This window comes from Drosophila takahashii, chromosome 2R (assembly GCF_030179915.1).
Source record: "Drosophila takahashii strain IR98-3 E-12201 chromosome 2R, DtakHiC1v2, whole genome shotgun sequence".
NCBI classification, from domain to species: Eukaryota; Metazoa; Arthropoda; class Insecta; order Diptera; family Drosophilidae; genus Drosophila; species Drosophila takahashii.
This window is the reverse complement of record NC_091679.1, coordinates 37,449,964-37,473,340: the sequence shown is the minus strand read 5'-3', so window position 1 is coordinate 37,473,340 and position 23,377 is coordinate 37,449,964. Positions and strand designations below refer to the sequence as shown.

At 43.0% G+C, this 23,377-nt stretch overlaps 2 protein-coding genes across 4 annotated transcripts; one reads left to right on the top strand and one right to left on the bottom strand.

Moving 5' to 3' along the window:
- Window positions 1-527: 527 nt before the first annotated feature.
- On the bottom strand, window positions 528-6,724 carry tun (N-terminal glutamine amidase tungus). Of its 2 annotated transcripts, XM_070213282.1 has the most exons (6): window positions 6,123-6,724; window positions 5,657-6,053; window positions 2,385-2,538; window positions 1,669-1,817; window positions 1,484-1,608; window positions 528-1,423 (listed from the first exon to the last, which is right to left on the bottom strand). In XM_070213282.1, the coding sequence occupies exons 2-6, from the start codon at window positions 5,713-5,715 to the stop codon at window positions 1,293-1,295; spliced, it is 618 nt and encodes a 205-aa protein (XP_070069383.1). In that variant the 5' UTR covers window positions 5,716-6,053; window positions 6,123-6,724; the 3' UTR covers window positions 528-1,292. The 2 variants fall into 2 exon arrangements, with proteins under 2 accessions (XP_070069383.1, XP_044248924.1); XM_044392989.2 differs by having other exon boundaries at window positions 5,657-6,724.
- A 1,473-nt stretch (window positions 6,725-8,197) lies between these two features.
- Window positions 8,198-11,808, top strand: LOC108066334 (solute carrier family 2, facilitated glucose transporter member 8). 2 transcript variants are annotated; one of them, XM_070213949.1, is made up of 4 exons: window positions 8,198-8,470; window positions 9,347-9,843; window positions 10,311-10,619; window positions 10,896-11,808. In XM_070213949.1, the coding sequence occupies exons 2-4, from the start codon at window positions 9,381-9,383 to the stop codon at window positions 11,690-11,692; spliced, it is 1,569 nt and encodes a 522-aa protein (XP_070070050.1). In that variant the 5' UTR covers window positions 8,198-8,470; window positions 9,347-9,380; the 3' UTR covers window positions 11,693-11,808. The 2 variants fall into 2 exon arrangements, with proteins under 2 accessions (XP_070070050.1, XP_017010311.2); XM_017154822.3 differs by having other exon boundaries at window positions 9,344-9,843.
- Window positions 11,809-23,377: the final 11,569 nt, after the last annotated feature.

Genomic DNA, 23,377 nt, shown 5'->3' with positions numbered 1-23,377 from the left:
AGTACAAATCGAGTAAAAACCTCTCTATACAAATCCAAAATCAATGTAAACCAGTGAATCAAAAATAAATGCGAGTTTCGTTAACTAATTCGAGTGTAAAGGTTGGAAGCCGTACTTCAAATAATCGAAATAAGTCTAGAAGGACACTCTAGGGATAGGATAGAATAGAAGGGGGATTTGGGGGCTGCAGCTACCGTAGAGCGTATAATGAATCAGTCTTTGCGCGTCACAAGTCATCAATCGAACGGGGAAACGATACGATAAATATATCGAAATCAACGCTAAGCGGGGATCGGATTTGGAATTTCGGATCGGGAGTGGGGCTACTAATGCGGATTCGGCTGAGGATCCTCGGGCATACAAACCGTACAAAAACTAGCTAGATACAAACATACAATACACATTATCAGTATTATCATCGATTCGATTCGATTAGCTTTAGCTTCGATTTGGTTTCCGTTGTATACAAAGTAGATAATGTTCGAATTACAATTATAATTGCGGTACGAGTACGTAATAAGTGTAAATACGGTAAAACAAGTTAACAAGCTTTAATGCAATTATTCCGTCTCGAATCGGAATTCGAGTTCGCTTAGAGTCGAGGTTAACGTTAACGTTAGTTTAGAGTAGAGTGTAAGTTAGAGTTAGGTGTGGGTTAGCTTTGAGCCTAGCCAAAAATTGAATTACAGAATCGAGAGCGTAGCGTAGTATGCAAAGTGGTAGTTAGATCCATATCCATATGTCTATCGGCGCGACAGATATCCGCCGGCCGCCTTGTTTACTCGTAAGTAATTGGTGCTTTTCCATTTCGTTTAGGTTAGGTCTAGACTCTAGAGTTACAAAAAGTTCTTGGAGGAGAGTAACGAATAAAAATCTCATCTCTGCCCTCGGCTATCATATATCATATATCATATATGTGTGGTTGCTTTTATCGAATACAATACAATACAATACGTACAATAAAAAAATGTATAATTAGATTTATAATTTCTTTAGAATTTAGAAGTTCAATGCAAATGAACGCTGCATGGCGCCAGCGTTTCTAAACCGCCTTCTGCACTTGATTTCTGTTAACCTGAATACAAAAATACAATATCATAAATATATTTATATGTTCGCGTGTATATGTATGTATGTATATGTATGCAATTGGTAATTAACTGTCTGGTAACGACAACGACAAAACGATTTCGATACGGATTTGTATTTGCATTTGGATGTGGTTGAGTTGCTGGATGCGTTCAGCATCTGTGGGATTTGGGGCTCTAGATCCCCGATCCTGGATCCTCCCTCTACTTGTTGTTCTGCGCCATCACGTGAGGGGACTTGTAGAAGTTCTGCACAAACTCCGAGAGGCTGTAGACCGCTCCAGGACCTTTTCCTGCGCTCATGCAGATGAAGTCCCCCAGACAGTGCATGTTACCTGAATTGGATAGTCGCTATATAAGTAAGAAATCTTTATATTTTCTTGCGAATTACTTACTGTTGGAGAGAATGGGTGGATATGAGGGCGGCGGCTTGATCCAACTGCCATCCGGCCGACGCATGTGACGCCGGTCCGACGAGAACTCAATGAGATATGTGTCTGCGGGTATGACTCTGAAGAATCTATTTGGAATAGAATAGGCTTGTATCTGACTTTCTTCAAGGATTAAACACAAGACTCACCTGTGGTGCTCCGGTCGCAGGGCCAGATCGGAGCGGAACGTCTCCGTCACGTACTTGTGGAAATATGTGGGAAAGGGCAGCGTGGTGTCCAGATCGAATACCAAGCACCGATTCAGCGAGGGATTGTGCATGAAGAAGACGTGGTAATCCTGAAGGGAAAATTAATTAGAGGTATTAAAATGTGTATTTAAAGATGATAGTCAAGTGATATATCAATCAATCTGCTATATTATAAGTATTTTGACAATTGCGATTGAACTCTTGAATTTAAGTTTTTTTAAAAGAACATAAAATTGTAAGACATTTAAAATATAATTTGTAGGTGCCTTTAAGTATTTGTTATTTACTATTCAAGGAAAATTAAGCAAATATCAACTGATCATCGGTGTATAGTAATAATTCAAAAGTAATTGGAGACTATTTAATTTACTAGGTTATAAATCGTATGATATGAATAGTATTAACCATAATTAAACGATGCAGCGGCATTCTAACTACAATTGGAAACTTTAAGCTAAGCTGCTGCACCGTTTAGAGCTTATATATATGTGGCTTACATTTTTTTAATTTAATCAAAAGTTAGAATGCTTTAAAAATGGTTTATACCAATCAATCCAATCAAACGGCTCCACCGTTTATAGTTATTATAGATTTCTTTATAATTTTGGTAATTTCTTTATCAGTTTGATTGCTAACTTTCTGGTGCATCCACTTACCCATATCACAACTTGATCGTCGCCTCGTCCGGCCTTCTGGCGCCAAAGTGGAACGGTGCGACCCTCGTTGGAGACGAAGACGGCGTAGCACTTGGACAGCTCCTCGGGCCTCGTTCGCTTCACCTGCTCGCAGAGCTTCCACACGTTCTCCTCGCTGGTTGGAAAACGGGGGGATTAGCAATCGATAGATGCACTGCTTAAAAGCGAGATTAAGTCCAAGTCAAGTCGCAGTCCGAGGCTAATCCCTGCACGAAATGTCAAGTGGCTCCACTTGGCCCCTTCCAACCTTTGTCAGCAACAGGCCGCATTATAATAATCGATTTTGCTCGGCACGCGGCTCTGACTTTTGGCCCGTGCCTCTTGCCAGTTTAGTGTTTATGGCTCTTTCGAATAAATTCCAATCAATTCTGCTGCCACACATTGTTGCTCGCATGCTGGCGAAGCGGAGTGGGCAGTGGTCTCAGGTGCATGTGAGTGGGGCATTAAACTAGGTGGCACAACAAAGGCGGCCATATCAACAGTAACAGGTATAACAAGGACTCGAGGGGCTGGTGGATGGGGTGGCAGGTGGGAGGAGGAACGAAGAAGGAGGTGGGAGCAGGTGGCACAGCCCACTCAAGTGGCGCGGTCAAAAGTCGCGACTGAAAGTGGCTCGCGGCGATATCGTGAGCTGGCGTTATTAATGCCGCCAGGCAGAGATTGCTTCAAGGAGGCGGAAAGGCAGGGTTTTATTCACCGGATGGGGGTGGTTCGACCCAAGACCCCATTTGAGAGGCTTCCACCGAAATCACACAGAAAGAAATGATAGAGTATACTTTTATAACTCGTTTTCAATTGATTTTAAAATTGAAATTTTTTAAGGTGATAAAATTTAAAAAAGAATTCATTCAGCAGGGGAATTTTAAGATGGTTTTTATTACTCAAAAAAAGTAAGAAGTAAATGTTTTACTGTGACAGTGAAGGTGAATATATTTTGCTGATTAAGAAGACGACGAATTTAAACCATTCTATTTGCAGAATAATATTTTACTTTGAAAGGATAAATATAAGCTCAAAATATATAAGGAATTTTTAAGTTTCAAAGTTTTAACTAGCTTTAAGAGCCAAAAAAAGGGTATTTTATAGAATTTTAAAGGCATTTTGAGACAAAATAAGTTAAATAAATATTATATTTATTTTTAGATAATATAAAATACTCCTATCTCTTCAAGTTAATTTTTGCCCGAGTGCAGTGGTTAAAATGCCAGAAGGCAGTGTCTAAAACCTGCGAGCCGCTGCCACACGCGACCCACAGATGGCGCTGCTGTGGTGTGTATGCCGAGGAAAACGAGGCAAGCGAGAGCGGAGGGTTTTCCAGAGTTTTCCTGGAAGGAGAGATGAATCTGAGTGCAAATGTGAGTGCGCGAGCAGTTGCGAATTAATCAATGAACATGTCCTGCGGGAGAAAGGGGGCGGGGTGGTGGGTTGGGGGCTTTTTTCTGGGTGGTATGAGGTCAGAGAACGCGACGACATTTTATCTGGCCATGTAAATGGGTGTGCGTGTGTAAAAACTTTTTTATGTTCTGCGCCTTTTACTTTATATTTTTTTGCCGCTTTTTTCCACACTTTCGTGTGTGTGGGTGGGTGGCGGGCAGAACATAAAACTCATATCAAGCGGCAGGATAAACAAGTTGCCGCCGCCAATTCATCGGGGGACCGCCTGCCAAGCTGCCATTACTTAGTCCTCGTCGCCGCCATTTTTGCAATTAGCATTTTAAATATTGCACCAACACACACAGGGACATACCATATATAGTACTTATATAGTATAGTGTAGTATGTGCTTTTTTTGTTTAATTTTTGCTTTGCTTTTCGAATGTTTTTGTTGTTCGGTCGGTCGTTTGTTTTATAGTCGAAACGCGCCTCTCGCATGTGGCCATAAAAACGAACCCCCATCCTTCAGCTTTCAGCTCGTCCTACCCCACACTCACACGGATAGGGCACACAGACACAGGCACACTCACACTGCTGCACAGACACACCAACACAGCGGCACGCTTTTCTTGTTGGCAGACATGACCGTTTGACCTAATTTCTGGAGCTGCGCAGCGCCAAACGGCGCCGCATCAGGATTCTCAGAAGCAGGATTCAAATTCGGAAGAAGGGAGAAAAGGATGCGGAGACGCACAGGACTCGCAAGACTCGCAGGAATGAGTGAATAATGAGCGAATTTGAATGCAAAGCGGGCAGGCGAGAGGCGACACAATAATGGAAATTATCCGAAAAGCAGGCGGCACGGGACGAAGGACATGGCTCCGCTGAGTGGCGAATGTTGTTGCCAAAAGAGATAACGCACAAAAATAAAATATACATAATTAAAAGAAGAAACGCTCGGCAGTGGCAGTTGGCAGTTGGGACTGGCCAAGCATGAGATAATCATTCACACAAGTGTGAAAGGCAGCGGGAATCATGTGCATCAGGGGTTTTGGCTGCCTAATCCCCAAAACAGTGGTCGCTCGCTAATATAAACTGGGAATTATTACAGATATAGTTATATAAACTCAAAGAATTTAGCTAGGAATATTACGAATATTTATAAAGTGACCTAATAGGATGTAGGTATAAAAAGGAGATTAAAATACTTTTAATTTTAATAATCTTACTGAACAAATATTATAGGTTTTGTTTTTTTTTTTAACTTTTTAGAAATATTTTCAGCTTTACAATTTATATTTAAGACTATTTTATATTTCCTTTAAAGTTTAACCATAGTAAATATAAAAATCTTTATTTTTGCTAACAAAATCTTTCCCTAAACGTTTAAAGCATTATTTTTTTGGTTTTAAAAGCTAGCTACTGAGGCTAAAAGTTTAGGTAATTTAATCTAATCAATGCAATCAACTGATAACTTATCAGTGATAGCTTATTATGTGTAAGATTCCAAAAATGAAAACTTTTTTCCCAAATGCAAATTGACTCATTGCTAAGAAATATAGTCCGGCATAGCGAGTGACCACTGTGCTTAGTTTATTAGGCTCAGCGTATTCTCCTCGGCTTTCGGCTTCCCCTGGGAGGTATCCTATATATCATTGCCATTAGCTGCGCTGCCACTGTGTTAATATTCAGGTGCTGAAGGTTGGGTGAATGATTTCGACTGTCTAATGAAAAAGTTTTCCATCTCCACAGCGTTCGTCGTTGTTGTTTTTGTTTTCGTTTGTCGTTTGTTAGCTGTTGCTTTTGTTGGTGCCCGAGGGGATATGGTCTATATGGTATATGGCATTATATTTACTCACCAGTAGCAGGAGACATAGGAGCAGTCCGCTATTTTGGGGAACAGAAAGTCCGTGGTCATCTTGATGCGTTTTGGGATGGGATCGGATCTGTGGCTCAGTGGTTATGGTTGGGTTATCCTTGGGACCAGGAGCTAATTGTCACTGGGGGCGGAGACTGGTGACTGGAGACCGGAGATTGGGAGATTGCACGAGACACGAGACGAGCGATATGTAATCACTGCATTATGCGCCGCTGCCTGGACAAAAGCAGGGTGTGTGTATCCGTATCTGCGGTCGGTATCGGTATCCGTATCTTTGTCTATGCGGTGGCATCGGAGGATGCGGGATGCTGGGCTGCTAGTCCTTGGCCTGCTGCTCGATCCTGCTGCTCCTTCCTCAGCGGCATTCCTCTGGACCTCTGTTTTTATATTTTTGTTATTTTTCCCGTCTTTCCTTTTTCCTTTTTCCAGGATGCTCACTCACTTACACATACACATGCACTCAGGCTCTCTCTCGCGAAGGAGCCGATTTCTCGTTTTCGTTTCGTTTCGATTTTTGCGAATTAAATTATGCTAAGGATGCTGGAGCTTTTATCTCCTGTTTCGCTTGTTTTGGGAACGCACACACCTGGCTAAAAACAAAATAGGGGCGCTCATCCCCCGCAGATTCTGCGGATTCTTCCTGCGGGCAGCAGAGGGGCGGCAGGTGGGCGGCTCGCAAGGATGGGGGCGGGCTGACCAGGTGACAGAGCCTGGGGCAACACACTCAGCAAACCATGGAATGGGATTCTTCTCTCGAATAAGTTATTGTTTGATTCAGCAGAAAGTACTACTAAATATATAGTTGTAAGTGCCCTGCAGAATCGCGAAGAATGCGTTTTTGGCGACCCTCTCTATCTCAGCTTTTCCTTCTTCCTTTTCCCACGCTCTGGTGGTGGCTTTTCCGCTTTTTTTCTCGGCACACTCCGCTCCGTGTTGTGTACGCGTTCCCGAATTCACACAGTGTGACCCACGTTGAAGCACCGCAGAATTCCAGGCAAACTTATGCCCCAAACGAGAGAGAATAACATGCTCGAGTTTTCCACTGAACCGAAAACAAAAGCGCGGGGGATTTAAAAAACAAACATATGACAAACTTTTGAGTGCATAGATTTTCTTAAAATAAGAAATATTTAACCGGCTATAATATAAAAGTATAAAGTCCAATAAGAATTTTAAGTAAACTTAACTAGTTTAAAAACTCTTAATTCTTGAATTAAAAATAGTTATAATAACTTATAGTACAACTTATTGCTTTATTTTTTATATTAATTATGATATTATTAACTATTAAAAATGTCAAAAAAATTAAAAGCTTTGGAAGTATTATAAAACTTAAAATCTGTCAACTTTAAACTTATAAATTTAAAAAGTTTTGTTGACTAACAATAAAAATGCACAAAAATAAAGAAATTAAAATTAGCTAAGTAAAAGCTTACAAAATCCAATAAGCTTTTTGGCATCCGAGAAAATAAACACAGTCCAATAAGAACCCCTCGAAATGGGCAGCATTGCTTGTCTGTTATTTTCCGTACTGCCCATTACGGGTTCTTATTAGATTCTCATGGATTTGATGGGCATTACTGTCAGTGCTGCCCATTGCTCACTGCCAATTGCCCATAGCTAAATAACCTCTTGCTAACTGACAAAAGAAAACTGTTCTGAAACCCAAAACCCAACGGTTTTTCAATTGACTTCAGATTTTACGACCTCTTATTTGCCGCTAACACCTCCGCTAATCAGCGCTATCTAATCACTCGTGACTGCTAATGGCCAATTGACAGGACGCAATTTCGGCAAAGCCAATTAGTCTCTGTCTCTCATTTACAGCACTCGACAAATAAATATTGCGGCAGGCGAGGCAAAATACCTTGCACATTCGCATTCGATAAGATAAATCTGCGCAGTCTGTGTTGCCATTGTAAACGCTTCTTGAGTGGACTTCCTCCACATTTCACACCCATTGCGAGTTAATCGTGTGGAGCTGATAACCGCCGGAATATCTGTTTAATATATATGGCAGGTTGACTTAACCCACCCAGATCGTCAGAAATAAAGGCAACTGATGGGCAGAATGCTCGTTTAAAGGTCGCTTAATGTTCCATGCCCAACGAATTGATAAGGGCAGAAGTTCTCAGCTTGGTAAGTACACAGAACAAATCAATTTTGGGATAAATAATGTGAAATAGATTAGGGAAATTATTACTTTTTTATTTTTTCTTTATTATTTTTTTTTTACTTATTTCTGTAAGAGGGATGGGATTACCAAATTCATCGGCATATTGTCAACCCTTTATTCATTAAGACGTCCGAATCGATAATCATTAGCCCCATTATCAGCCGATCAAAACGATCATGACACACAAAACGCAAATCTATCGGCGGGATGACGTTTCTTATATGGCAGTTGTTTCAGTTCCAGTACTACAATGCCTGTTTATCGCCTGGGTTCTGTGCTGAGTTTTGAGTTCTGAGTTCTGTGCTGAGCGGTTCGGCGAGAGAGCGGCGATGAAATCCGTATAGTTTGGGGAGTCCAACGTGGCAGAGGCCTGCGTTCAGTTGGCTCCAGCACTCAACCGTCGACGGGTTCGTTCCGCTCCGCTCTGCTTTTTTAGCCTTTCGCTTGGCATTCTAGTGGTAAATCTGGGATCCACAAAATCTTCGGTCACGACATCTTTTTGGTTAGCAGTGGCATATAGAACCTGTTTGGCCGCCTCGTGGATTTTTTGGGGCAGCAGGTTCTCTGTTTCTGTAGTGAATCCACTGAAAATCCAGTGAAAATCCCCATCAAACAAATGTAAGTGTTGCCGAGGCGGATTCATTGAAACTTAATTGGCATCGATTGATGAAAGCAACGCGATCCACAAGCCAAACGATCAGCTGTGGCCCAGTCCCACTTTCCTCACCAGCAGATTGGATGGATGGGACACCACCGAGAGAACAGGGTCAACAATCGCCGCTTTCTTATCGGTTATGTTAGGTTATATATACGGCTATATGTTTAGTATGAGTATTAGCTAGCTGCCGATGGCAAGGCCATCTTCGAGGCACAATTATAAAAGTAATAAACAGCAAAGGAAGGTTAGAGGCCCACACCGAAGCTTCGAATACCCTTGTAGAACCATTTCCATATAGGAATAATCCGGTTATGCTCGAGTTGGCAAACAAGTTTATTAGTTTATGGGCTGCTGACCCACGTTTTTTTGTAATCATAAATATGCTACTTTATATAGCAACTGAATAACGTTCATAAACAAGTAAACATACAATAGTTGTAAAGGTAAGAGTATAAATCATTTGGTTGTTATGCTAGCCATGTCATTTGGTGATTTAAACTCCGTTTAATAAGTGTTTTTAGCTGAAATATGATTCTCATACTTATTATCTTGGCAACAGCAAATGACAATCTTTTGTGTACAGAGCAGTTTAGCCGGGCAAATATACAAACCCTATACTTTATACCGGCCTTATAAAACTTGAGCGCTATGCAAAAGACAAGCAACAAATGAGTAATCAAAAGTGATGAATTGTTTGTTAAGTTTTCGAGGCGAATTTGCATTACCCTTTTATGGGGTAATGTTGGTTATCTGATTATCTGAACAGGAAGTGTTTTTCCGCCGTGAGAATGCCGGCATATGGCCAAAATTAAAAAATTCTCCCCTCTTTCCAGCAGAGATAAGTGAAAATCTCACCCGCGAAACAATAAAATGGATGATCAGCACGGGAATCTCCGAGAAAATGGTAGAGAAACCAATGGAAAGCAGGCCAGGATCGTTTCGGGATTGGATCGCCCGCTGAAGACTCCTCCGCCAGGGGAACAAACGAGGGCGGTGAGACGTCAGGTGATCGCTGTTATCCTGGCCAACATAGGTGTCTTCTCCACCGGAATGACCTTGGCCATGCCCACTGCCACCCTGCCTCAGCTGAAGGACGTCACGCAGCCTGTCCATCTGAATGATTCACAGGCCTCCTGGTTCGCCTCGGTCAACGCTCTATCGGCACCTCTGGGCGGTTTACTCTCCGGCTTTTTACTGGACAGAATCGGACGAAAGAGGTCCTTGATAGTGCTCAATGTGCTCACTATCCTAGCCTGGATTCTGCTGGCCACTCCCAGTTCGAGCGACTCGGAAGCCTTCTTTTGGCAGCTCATCGTCTCGCGATTTATGCTGGGTAAGTCGGGGAATTTGTTTGATGTGGTGTTTAATATATTTTAATATTTTGTACAATATGTGCAATTTTAATGTTCTATAAAACTGTCAGCTTAATTCCAAGACTCAATGTAAAGATGTACACTTGCTGAGTTTATATTTCAAACGGATTTTTATTTTGAAAGACAGCTAACACTGAATAACAAAGGTGAGGACCAATGGGTCGAGGAAAAGAGGCGCGTTAGAATATAAATAAATAAGAGTTCTTGAAGATATTTTTGAATTCTCTAGTGGCGTAATTATTCTTAATATAGTATTGATAGTATTTGACCTTATGCTCAGATATTTTGATTAAAAATTGTGTTTTTTAGAGTTTAGAGTTTAGAGTGTGACACAAAACAATGAAACGCTACGAGTACATACAATCTTCACTCTTAAAATGTCATACCATTTAATATTCCCTACTCTAAAATTCCCCTTTTATTTCAGGTATCGGCATGGGATTGGCCAGTGCTCCGCCAGGAGTGTATGCAGCCGAGATCAGTGTGCCCAAGACGAGGGGCAGTCTCATACTGGGCACCTCCATTTCAGTGGCCGGTGGCATAACGATTCTCTACGGAATTGGCTACTGCATTCGGGATGACTTCCGGCTGATTGCTCTGATCTGCTGTGGCTACCAACTGGTGGCGCTGCTCTGCGTGCTGCCCCTTCCGGAAAGCCATTGCTGGCTTCTGGCCAAAAAGCGGGTGACGGAGGCTAAGAGATCACTGAACTACTTCCGAGGCTTCAGCAAATCGGGTAAGTTTCTCCCCGACCTCTGCTTTCACCTTCAAAAGGGGGTTGAGAGTGGGGATATCTGATTCTAGACCTACGTGAATCGCTTTCGTCAGAATTATAATGTCTTTATGACTGCAAACAAATCAAAGTCAAGTGGCGCCTTGTATCAAGTCGAGCAATCAAATTATGATAACCTATAACAGGCTTATCTTTTTGCATTTTTTTTGGGAAAATTAAAAATGATTGCTGACGTTTCACTATGATTGCTTTTAATAATATACCTATGTTTACCCACAGATGAAATCACCCACCCTCTGGTGCTCGAGGAATTCCAGATCCTGCAGAAATCCCTGCAGCAGCGGGACGCCGAGGTGAAGGAGTCCTTCTGGCGGAGTCTCAAGGAGCCGGAGGTCCACAAGCCACTGCTCATCCTGATGAGTCTTTTTGCTTTCCAGCAGCTAACCGGAATCTTTGTGGTCATCGTGTTTGCCGTGCAAATATCCTCGGAGGCGGGCATCGAAATCGATCCCTTCATGTGTGCCGTGCTCATTGGATTGGCTCGCCTGGTCACCACCTGTCCCATGGGATACATCCTGGAGTTGTGGGGTCGTCGGAGGGCAGGCATCATCTCCACCGTGGGCATGTCCATCTGCATGTTCCTCTTGGCGGGACACAGTCAGTTGGACTTCCTGAAGGCGGTTCCTTACCTCCCGGTGGTCTCCATCGTGGGTTTTATAGTACTCAGCACTCTGGGCTTGTACACACTGCCCTTCTTCATGATCTCCGAGCTCTTCCCGCAAAGGGTCAGGGGTCCTGCTTCGGGACTCACGGTGGCCGTGGGCATGTTCATCTCCTTCGTGGTCCTTAAGACCTATCCCGATCTCAAGAAGTCCTTCGGAGTGTCCAGCTGCTTCATCTTCTTCGGGGTCATGGCTGTGCTGGCCCTCATCTTCATCTACTGGGCTCTCCCGGAGACCCGGCGTCGCACCCTTCTGGAGATCGAGGAACAGTTCCGCTCGGGTCGCAGTCGCAAATCTCAGAACCAGGCTGATGTCGAAATGAAGGAGGTTTTTGTCCGCAGGCCGGAGGAGTAATGTTTTCGGGAATAAATGGGTTAAGAGAGAAATAAATTAACTTAAGTAGAACCCGTCGAGTGCTTAGTACTGTGATAGACAATAAACAAAAGCCACAAGACAAAAAATAAAAACAAGTTTGGAAGAACTGATTTAATGATTTGGGTCACCCATTAGAAGGACTTTCTAATTGTATCTGAAGAATGTGTAGAATTTTTTTAATTTTAATGGGTTTATAGTAGATCTTTTCGATATTTTCCATATTTTGAGATATGGATTCGATAATATCGATACTTTGAAGAAGAAACACAACTTAAATATCAAGAAATAGAAAACTGTCGAAATTTTTTTAAGCTCTAGTTTCTAGCATTTCCATAATATTTTAGATAAATAAAATACAAATATTTTGTCAAACGCGGAACAAATCTTTTTAAAACTTTATAAATGAATTAGTATAAAAATAAATTATAAATAATCCAGTTAACGTTAAACCATATTGAGTGGAAATTCCTGAAGTTTACTTTTATACTTTGTTTACACGAAGTAAGCAACGTGGAATCAAGTAGATTAAGTCAACCTAGACGGTTCACACAACTGATAAGACTCCGGTAAATGCCTACAAACCTGCTCAAAAACACATTCTTACTCATTCACTTATATTCTCACGCACCTGCTCTCTGAGCAGCGTTATAAATTAGAGGCACAAACACCTATTTTACCCCGATCCAACCGCTCAATCATTCACGGAACTGAATCAGTACGTTGCTCTCGAACTAATCTCTTTGAAAGTCAAGTTCGTGGCCAACGTCATTCGATTTGCGATCGAAGAGAACGAGAATGAATATCTGACAACTTTTAGTGCGAATGAGAGAAAAATATAAAGCTTAGCTGACAGTCTGAGTCGGATTTGCATATTAAAACTGAACGATTATGCAAAACTTCTGTAGGCGCGTCTGATATATACAGATGGGAAACGAACAGAATCTTTAATTAATTAACCGTAGGTGAGGAAAAGGATTACGTAGGTAATTTAATCAGAAAGCGGTTCCGCTTTTACTGGGTTTCAATCAAATTTTTATCGTATTAAGACCCGGTATAGGAAGTGGTGTAAAATTAAATTGTAATAATAATACTTAAACTAGGTTTAAGCTAACAAACTTTTTATATTTTCGATAAAGTTAGCTAGTGCTTATTGGGTACCTACATTTAAATACACTTTATTTAACTTAAATAAAATGTTTATCGCATCATTTATTATTGCTTCGCCATCATTTAGTATACCCAGTTTTAAGGCGATGCTTAATTAATTAAAAGCTGATTTAAATCAGTCTCAGTCTGCTTGTGTGGTCGAATTGAAATATTTCATTCAATACTTACTGACTGCTATTTAATGGAAGCGTAGCAGATGCAATTGCCAGCAATTAAGTTTAGTGCCGATCTGCTTTATGGTAATGTTAATGGTAATGTCGATGATGGACAGCTTGCTCCCAGACTCGCTTCGGAAACTCAGCCCCACATTTTGCCAGGGGCATCCAAAAAATGAAGGAAAAATCTGTTATGCTTTGGTCGTTAACGAGCAGGAGTTTCAGTTCAGTTCAGTTTCGGGAGGTTCTCCAAGATGCGTGTGCCTCGAAATTCAAGCTCCCTTCGAAGAGCGCGTTAAAAGCGCATTTTGCAGAGGCATCCGTCATTCAGTTCCCTTTCCAGCTATCGATTCACATTTCAACACTCGAAGAAAATATATATTAGGTCATAAACAAACTAAAAAAAATCTATTTTTATTCTCTCTATTACTTCGTAATACTTTTTATATATTTATAGGAATAATAAATATCAGTAAAATTCTAAAGTATATTAATAAAAACTTGAGGTTACTGTGCAAGTGCAAGCGAAATATGTTAAGTATTTTCCTAACGTTTCTTAAAAATGTTGTATTATATTCAACCTGAACGCTCGTTAATATATTTTAACGAAATTATTCACGATTTGACCCCATAAAGCTAACTTCTTTATGGTTATAAAGGATGTTTGAAAGTTTCCTTTATAATCAGTTTTTTAGAGTGCAAATCATAAGAGGTAATTGATAAATTGTAAGATAACCTAAGTACCGTTTTAGTGTATTTTTCCCTCAGTGTATCACGTGGTTTGCTTGAGGCGTCGAGGCGTACGTTTATGTAATTATAATAAGTTTTCAATTTTATGGCTTAATAATGCGGTGGGCAGCGGGCACCAGGCAGGTAGCTCCTTCTCCTCCTTCATCGCCTGGTCAGGACCATCTTAAAGTGCATCCGTCTCCTGTTGGAAGTTGGAGCTGCCCCGTCATTAGGCGACAAGCGTTTAGGCCATGTCAGAAGCGGAGCAGCCGAAAAACGGACAAATTGTTTTGGGGCGATTAAGTCAACAAGACGGCGCTAACATGGTCGAGATGCTTAAGTTGAATGAACTGATGCTGGACGGGATAATGCCGAAAATTGATGAGCTGCAAATGTGCGAACATTAAAGTTTCCGCTGGCAATGTGCCCCATCCTTGCCGGATAAATCCCCCATCTCCTGATTTGAAATCGCAGCAACACCTGCCGTGAATTTCGCATTTGGACGCATCAATTACCAAACTTCAACGGAGAAGAGATAGAAATGTCAACAGCCCGATGGAGAAAATTAATGGGACGTAACGATTGCTGTGTCAACAGGAATGGGATATGTAATACCCAATTCCAACCGCAGTGACATATGCGTAACTCGAAACAAAACAGCAATCTGTGCGGTTTCCAGGGGTTTCCGTGGGCTATTCAGCGATGTGTAAACCGCATCGGGGTGGGATGATCACCTATATCACAGCATCCTTGACGATCATCCCATCGCTCGCTCTTCGGATCTGTCATCATTATCCTCACAAACTCAGCACGACGCGTGTTTTGTGTTCGGGGTGGCGCATTTGCTTTGTTTTGATTCGAATTTGATTATGTTTATAAGGCAATAAATTAGAAAATCAGCACCACAACCACTGCGTGTCCCAAAAACTATGACTATAACCGCTTTGTAGCGCTTTGTTCCCGTTGACAATGCATCGAGTCCATTAAACGGGTAATTTATGGTTGGCCCGGTACTCGACTTGAATCCTCTTTTAGGGACCTGGGTGGGTCCTGATCCTACCCCTTACTGTCCATTTTCCCCCCCGCCTTAAATGACATTGTTAAAACGCCCCAAGTGTCTGCAATTTGTTGCTGCACTTAATGTAGTTATAATTTTTAACAGCACTGCACTTTTATCCTGGATCCAATGCGAGCATTAAGTCCTAACCCTTTTCCCGATCGCCGGGGCTGATTGCACACCTTGAGGTTCGGGGTTCGGTGCTCGTCAGCAAATTACAAGTGCGCCAAAAGGGGATCGAGGGTTCCATCTAAAAGTTCGCGGGATCTGCGGATCAGGGTTCTTACGCAGCTGCAACTCGGGAAGAGAGTATGTTTTTAGACAGTTAAATACCCGGTAAAAGTTAAGAACTATAACATCACTAGATGTTAATCTTTTAAAGCTATTTCCGAAGTTTAAAAAACTGTGTTCCCACGATATATTTCATTAGACATTCACAATATCACAACAAATGAGATTTTATTTGGCCTAACAAATTATCAAGTTAACGAATGTGGTATTAAAAACTCTTAAAAAACCTAAACTGATTGATGTATAACTAATGCTATACCATAGTACTTGAAATTCCGAAAGATTAACAGGCCCCTAAAATAAATCTTTCAAATCCATAATTCATTTCGAATTTACCGGCTGTATCATAACTCCAAGTGAGCACGATATACCCTTTTCCAGCCGAGAGTACCTGTTATAAAATATACACACTGCCAAAAACCGATCATCGCCCATCGATCAGCGAGGTGGGCAAAAACCAGAAGTGATTTTTGGCAGCATTACAAATTCGGCACTTTCAGGGGGCAGTGGCAGGGGGTTTTTAAGGAGGGTAAGGGTCTTGGCCAGAACCTGTGTTTACCTTCGATCCGATAATCGCAGCGGCAGCCGGGAGGTTTCCTTCTCACTCCTTTTTAAAGTGTCTGGCAAGGTGTGCAGACTGCCACATTAGCAGCAGCGATGCGATGGGCTTAACTTGGACACCTTGAGAGGTGGAAGTTCCCTGGGTTTCTTACCTAGCCAACTAGCTTAGGGTAACCCTATCTCATTTCAAAACATCGCTAATCGAAGGGGAGGTGAGAAGCGATGAAATCGAAGAACCAGGAATGCCGCAAGATTTATGAACGAATGGGCAATGGGCGATGGGCGGTGGGCGTTTCCACCTCAACTTACAACCCGGTGTAAGTACTTTGGCCAGACTTTAATTTTTCAATTAGTCGAGCTACCGTATTTGACTTTTGCTCCTCGCCAGCCGAGTTATCCGCAGTTATCCGCAGCCAGCAAGACGACCACCGCCAAAGGGGCCAACGAACTGGATGATCATCTGGGTTTGGGATTGGGATTGGGTTTGGGATCGCCACTCGGATTCACTGGGACCTCACTGGGGCATCGTAAAAATATTGCATTTAGCAGGCAGAGCGGCGGACGCAAACGCTTTCCGCATTTTACGATTACGATGCAGTAGAAGCAAAAGCAGCAAAAGATTCGAAGTGCCAAAGTTTTATGGTTACTTTAACACTTTTGCTGGACCGGGTACTTGGGATATGGGAACTGGGAACTGGGCTCGAGGAGCTGGCAGGAAACGGAGGAAGCTCGATGGCCTAGACAAGCGTATAATTGATTTGGATTCTATGATGTGTGCTGGCCGATTTCCAGAGGCGTTGCGAGCCATAAAAACCATAATTACAGTCACACACAAGTGGAAGAGGTGAGATCAAGGAGTTGCTTAAGATGGGTTTTTAAAGTCGATGGGTTTTTAAGTGGCTTATAGATAAGTTCCTGCGATGTTGAACATGTAGCATGTAACATATGTTGTAACATATGTATATATACTTAACATTATATTTAAATTAAAGCAGAAAGAAAAATATTTCTTAAATTGAAAAAGGGTTTATAAAAAAGATACTTCGAAACATAATTATCTTGGTTTAAAAGCAGGGAAAAAACAGAACTTTTAAAGGTTTCTTGACTTTCTTGAAAGCGAAGTCTCCAAAGGGTTCGAGTTCAATAAGCTTTAAGAGACCTGGGTCTCCCAATTAGCCGAAAATTGGGGCACCCTGTTCCCTGTTCATCGATTATAGTGGCTCAATCTATAATCTGTATGTCCTTTGGCACATCCTATCATTAGCCTGTCAGCGGTTCGAGCTTCGGTGTTTGCCTGTTTGCCTTTGTCCCTTTGGCGTGTTTATTGTGTTTGATCAAATAATTTCTGTTTTTATGGCACAATAACTGTCCTGTGTCCTGAGTTCGCCAACAGAGTCCTTTAAGTGCCATGTCTCCTGGCGTCCTTTGTTTTCCCCACAGCTCCTTGGTCTTCCTCTTGCTTTTTCAATTTAGCCATAATTATGTCAGACATTTAATTTATCGCAAGCAAAGGTTCTCGTCCTTTCGCCGCTGTCTCTTCGGGCACGCAAACTTTTGGGCCAGGACTCACCCTTGCAGAAGGTTTTCCTTTTTCGGGGAGATGAGCTCTCTCCGCTCTTTTGGTCGGCCATTTTGCAATGGCGTCAGGGTTCAGTGGAGCGCAGGACTCGCAGGATACCGCAGGACCCTTCGCTTAATGTGAGAAAATGTTACAATTCCAGCGCCGCCAGCCAAGTCCTGTCAGAGTTCCTCCCGTAATTGCTCATTTTGCTTATCGCTCCGCCCAATCCGAGGGTCCTGCAGGTGTGGAGTGTCCTGCTCTAGGGGGAGAGATCAATAAAACCCTGTAAACTCTATAAAAATTTCGATTTGTGGAAATTGCGTTTTTATTAATTGGCTCTGACATGCCACTCACTCGAGTGTCCCAGTTTACTATTGTCTTTTTATGGCACTCGCACAAATCGCGTGCCCTTCTTGTCCACCTACAATTTTATTTTCTTGGAGGGGGGAATTGCGAGAGTCCTGGAAAAGGTACATGATCCTTAGATCACTTTTATCTTATCGTTTGTCGGCAACTGTTTACGAAATTACCCGATTGTTCGGTGCGTTTCGGGCCACGCGTGGGTCTTTAAAGCAAGGTGCAACAGGATCCGAGGATCGGCAATGAGGAGGCGAGGCTGCAATGCAACCTGAACCTGCCTGACTGCATCCATCATCGCGTGGCAGCAATGCTCATGATTTGAGGCACATGCGTAACCTGCGCCAATTTGGCGACCCGCACACATACCTTATATATATATCTTTTTTGTCCCTTTTTTTCAGACAATTTTCGGGACTTCTTGACTTGCATCTGCTGATTGCCAAGAACGGGGGCCCCGAAGCGAACCCTCAATTAGGCCGCCCCTGCAATTAGAAAATATATTCCATACCAGGCTTCTTTTTTCTTGTCCAAAAGGCATGCGAAAAAAATAAAGAACAGCTAATTTGCCGCAGGTTTGGGGCAAATAATTTCAGATTAGAAGGGCGCCCACGCCAAAAAGTCCCGCTTTTTGCTCGATTCCCAGGCGCATTCCTGCGGACACCGCTCATTAATGACCATGAAATCTAGACTCTGCCCCGGAGTCATTCCCGCAGACCAGACAGACTGACCTCCAGGCACGAGCCGCCCCAAAATACGGCACCTAAATCGGGAGCAGCTTCTGTTTACTGGGTTTTTTGAGCCATCCGCCTAATGAGTTGGTAGCACGCATCCTTTGGCTTTCGGCATAATTTGATTAGGCAAAAAGCTGATGTGGGTGTCAGTCTACCAAAGAACCGCTTCTCTTTGCCATAAAACCAGACTTAAATCACACCCCTCTCCAAACTGGATTCCATTTCAATTACAATATAAGCGAGTGTAAGTTCTGCGATTGCAATCGCATTCGGGCGCGTGGTAAGCCAAGTCAATCGGAAGAAGTTAAGCCGATTGTACCGCCCCTTTTCATTACAGCTCGTTTTTTGCCCCGTCGAAGGTGCACAGTGCTCAACCCCTGACACCCGCCTCATAAAACCGGAGCAAACCCACTTCCGTTGCTCATTTGAATGCCCTGTGAATAAAGGGTATGATGGAAGACCCAATGGGTTTGTTACAATCCAGATTCTAAACAGCCCAGAAACAAAATGTTTATACCCGTTACTCGTAGAGTAAAGGGGTATATTGTATTCGAGCAAAAGTATGTAACAGCTAGAAGGAGGCATTTCCGACCCCATAAAGTATATATATTCTTGAGTCTTCCGAGTCGATCTAGCCATGTCCGTCTGTCCGTCTGTCTGTCCGTCCGTCTGTCTGTCCATCTGCCTGTCCGTCTGTCTGTCCGTATAAACGCTGAGATCTCGGAAACTACAAAAGCTAGAAGGCTGGGATTAATCACAAATGTTATTGGGCTTCCTACGCAGCGCAAGTTTGTTTCAGCCGAGCGCCACGCCCACTCTAACGCCCACAATCGCCTTAAACGACTTTATAATGTGTGGGAGCCACCCACATCTTTAATAATTTTGGTAAACTATAAATGCAAGTGCAGAAAAACATTTTTAAAATCGGACGATCCATTAAAATGTTATGAGCAAAAAATGAAATGGCCATAGATGCCGCAGACGACTGCGTATCTCCCTCGCACTCCCTCTAGCTGCGTAACGGGTATAGTCAAAATACTAGACTATTGCGATCTCTCTTGTTTTTGAAGTTATTCTGATTTATTCTGATTTCTCTTGCTAAAACTAAGCCGTTTAAAGTGTTAAATTAAAGCAGAGACCTCAAAAAGGGTATCGCCTGTTCGATGCTTTTCACCCTCCTTGCTCTTTTTTGCTGCCCGGCTAAACGCACTTCCCACACAGATTTGTGTGTGTGCGCCTTAATTGGGGCGTAGTTGGCTTTTTGGGCTCGAGTCGAGTCGGGGTTTGGGTAATTGCTGCCACTTGAAAGGCTTTGGGTCGCATAATCGCCTTGTCAGATAGAGCAAGACACACGTTGAAGGACCCGCGGAGGGTGGGAGGATGGTAGGAAGGATGGGCAATGAAACAAGCTCACTGGGCGAAGGGCGTTGGGCGTGGCGAGTTGGGTGGGCCAGAGGACCAAACAACCAAAGGACTCTCTGACAGAGAGGTGTGTGTTGATGCCACCACGCACGGCTGACTCGCTTGATCTTATTACGCCGCGCTTGGTTGCCTGGGAAAAGTCGGAGGCAGCTGCTCGTAGTTACTGGCTACCAGCAACCCGGCCTTTGTGACAGTTTTATCTCTGGCCAGCAGAAGTTTCAGCCAAGCCCTCGCCATTGGAAAATCCTCGCTGAATGGGCCTAAGAATTTAGCATGTTTTCGCACAGGTTTTTGTGGTTTTTGGTGGCAAGTGGATTTGCATGCGCCACGCGGCTACAAAATGGGTTATACTTTATACTTTAGACTCTATCTACCGGGAGAGGAGTTCCTTTAGCTAGGACCCCATTGATTTTCTAGTTATGGAAACTAATTTCCATTCATCATGTTCTGTGTGTGTCCCTCGAATGGATCAATAATTTATACTCCTCCTCCCTCGGAACAATCAAAAACAATATGACAGCTTTATCTTTCAGCACCAGTCGCTGTCGTCGCAGTGGAAATTCATTTTCGATTGTGAATGCCGAGCGACAATTGTCGAATTCAATTAACGCCTGCGGCACCACCAAGCGTTACTTAACGCCACCACCCAGCTAACGACCTCCACCTCCTCCTCTCTCCTGGGAGTGGGAGTGGGCGGGGAGTTTCCAGTGGGTGGGCAAGGACGAACCGTAGCTGTGGCTGTTTCGCCAGGGTAACGGCTATGCAGTGTCACAATGCGGATGTGGATGGGCTCTTTGGAGTGGGAATTGAGCAGTTGAGGGCCCTGGCTGGATATATAGTAGCTGTATCTATCAGGAATCAAGGATGGGGGAGGGGAACCGAGGTAAAGAGGCAGAGCGAAGAGCGTTTGCGTGCTGCGTTGCCTCCGCCGATTGGCCGGAACGCGGCTGCAACGGCAACGCAACGGCTGCGGAAACGGCCACGGCTAAGGCTACGCTCTGCCGCAACGCTCTCTGCCCGGAACTCACCGACCATCGACCATCTACCATCCACATCGACCTATACTACCCCTAAAGCCTGCCAAGAGCGGAGGCGGGCTGCACGGACGTCGTGCATCCGCACAGTGGGATGAAAGCTGCAGGAGGAGGAAACCATTTAAACAATAAAATGTATGTTAATAAAATAAACCAAGAAGCCAAGCTTAACATATAAACTAATTCAAATTTTTAAAGGTTACACATATTGTTTAAACCATAAAATAGTTTCAAATGAATTGCGGACTTAAAAAAAACTCTTTTATTCAAAATTGTAATCGAATCTATGAAAAAGGTAACGTATAAGCTTTGAAGCAAACAATAAGTTCGTTTAGCTGAGAACATTGTAGAGTAGTTTGACTATATTAGCATCTCAATCTTTCCGCAAGACCTCCTTTAATAATAATAATGCATATAATTATATAAATACTCTTTACTTACAGCAAAAAATAGAGCTTATGGTTTAGTTAGCTTAAGTGTCTTTGCTATGAGACTTTGCTATGTTAACTGGTCGCTGGTTTTAAATTTCCAATACGTCAAAGAAACGTGTTTGGCTTCCCATGGATAAGTTACAAGAGTTAAGATCAATGATATAAGGGTAAATCATGTATCTTTAAAATAAGATTTACGTTTAAAATCTTTTTGAACTTACCATTACCCTCAATGTGCTTTTGAAATCCCGTGAACCTGTAGACCTAACCCACTGGCCTCTTCACACTTGGCCCACTGTGCCCGTGTCGCTTTCGCTCCCGGAGGACGTGTCACCTGGCCCCCTTCCCCCCGGCGGCTTTTGGCCAATGGCAGCGCTCCGTCGGCGCAGCGGGCGACGCATGCGCACGCAGAAAAGCAGCTGATTGGCCCTCATTGGCTGGCGGTGGGCCAAATGGGGCTGGAACTGCCGCAGACGTCGCAGCCGTGAAAAACCGGTTACACCAGAAAAACGTTTCGTCTGTGAGTCCGTGAAGGTTTCTGTCCATGTGTGTGGCTAAAGTCAGCGAGTGTATGGGTGAGCGACGGCTTTTCGGTGGCGTTTTGGCCCGCTCTGCTTGGCGGCGCCTCAGTAGAAATCGTCGGCTGATGGACCGCGGGCGAGGCACGAAGCCAACTCTCAATTTCCACAGTTGAGGTAACTTATACTGCCACATCTTCTGCCACTGCCACCGCCACCAAATTGATCGGATCGATGCGCCGGCCCCGCGATTCGCGTGCAGTTAGTCGAATTTTTGACGGTCGAGTGACAAGGTGCGTCGCGTCGGTAACTCTCAACCGAAAATAAAAACTACCAAGCAAATAAGATACATCAGCCGTCGCGCCTCTGAACTGAGTAATCGGCCAATATCCGCGGGATAAGCCTAAGCCCACTGTGCATGGAAAACTCGAGCGGAAAGTGTAGTGCTCAAGTGCTTTTAAGGATTCGGAACCAGTTGAATACAAGTTTGTGGATAACCGGCGAATTTAGTGCCCCGAGATTGAGGTGAGCTTACCTTTGAAACAGAAAATTAAACACCTTGGAAGTTTATTTAGTGCAGAGGTGTTTTAATTAGTCCAATAACTTAAATTGGGTACACAATTGGGAATCATTCACCATAGGCTCTCTGGTTAAGAATAGGGACTATGACACAAATGACTTCAAACTCATTTAATAAAGAATACTAGTACCTACTACTAATTTAAATCAATTAGAGATTATAATAATTAAGTTTCTAATTCCAATAAGAATCGTTTTTAAAACGAATCATCTTAAGTATGTTTTTAAACTTAACATCGACATATTAGACCTTTAAATTTAATTAATTTCTTTTGTTCTACTTCTAATAATTTTTTACGTTGAATTGGTCCCTATTTAAAGTAACTAATAAGTTTACTGAAAAAGCTTTTAGCGTATAGAGTGTCGATTTTCCGGCAGATGTGTTATCAATTTCCCTATTCAAGACCAGATAAGCTCTAATGCAATCGCTGCACTTGAACTTGTTTAAAAGGACAGAAAGCAGACATATTTTAACCAGCATTATCCGCCGAAACTTCGGTATTATTCCAACACTTGACAAAAGCTAACGACGATGACTTATCGGCGACTTAATTAAGACCCGGCCGCATCGATCGACCTGCCCATAATGGCCACCATAAACGATCGTAATCAATTTGTTTGCGCATAATTTGCTTTCTCAACAACTAAATCATTAAATCGAGTCGCTGGCGAGCAGGTTGCGGCGTTTTTTGAAAGGCTTTAATAACGATATTTGCTTATCGTGTTCGACACATCGGTCTCAAGTTCCCTTCATCGCCTTTGCTCCTCTGCCGATCGGCTTATTTCTTAATGAACGACGATCTGATCTAACGGATTGAGCCGAGCCGTTCTCCATTCAATATTGTTTTCCAATATTCATATTGTGAATGAAGTGGTAGATGAAGATGCCACCGGATGGCCGACCGACCGAATTTGCATTGCAAAACTACTGGCCAATTGAACTTCCGCCGGACCGAGATAACTCATTTAAAGAGGCCCAATCGGTCGTTTGGCAGATCGATGACTGCTTCTTTTCGGCCACAGTTTAGTTTTCCCACGAGTCCGGCGAGCGACAAAAGTCAAAAATCG

Excerpts from the sequence above, each read along its gene's own strand:
- LOC108066334 (XM_070213949.1), top strand. The coding sequence starts at position 9,381 with ATGGATGATCAGCACGGGAATCTCCGAGAAAATGGTAGAGAAACCAAT. Across the intron at positions 9,844-10,310 it reads CGTCTCGCGATTTATGCTGG|GTATCGGCATGGGATTGGCC; the intron begins GTAAGTCGGGGA and ends CTTTTATTTCAG. Across the intron at positions 10,620-10,895 it reads CCGAGGCTTCAGCAAATCGG|ATGAAATCACCCACCCTCTG; the intron begins GTAAGTTTCTCC and ends GTTTACCCACAG.
- tun (XM_044392989.2), bottom strand. The coding sequence starts at position 5,715 with ATGACCACGGACTTTCTGTTCCCCAAAATAGCGGACTGCTCCTATGTC. Across the intron at positions 2,539-5,656 it reads TCCTATGTCTCCTGCTACTG|CGAGGAGAACGTGTGGAAGC; the intron begins GTGAGTAAATAT and ends TTTTCCAACCAG. Across the intron at positions 1,609-1,668 it reads CTGCGACCGGAGCACCACAG|ATTCTTCAGAGTCATACCCG; the intron begins GTGAGTCTTGTG and ends TATTCCAAATAG.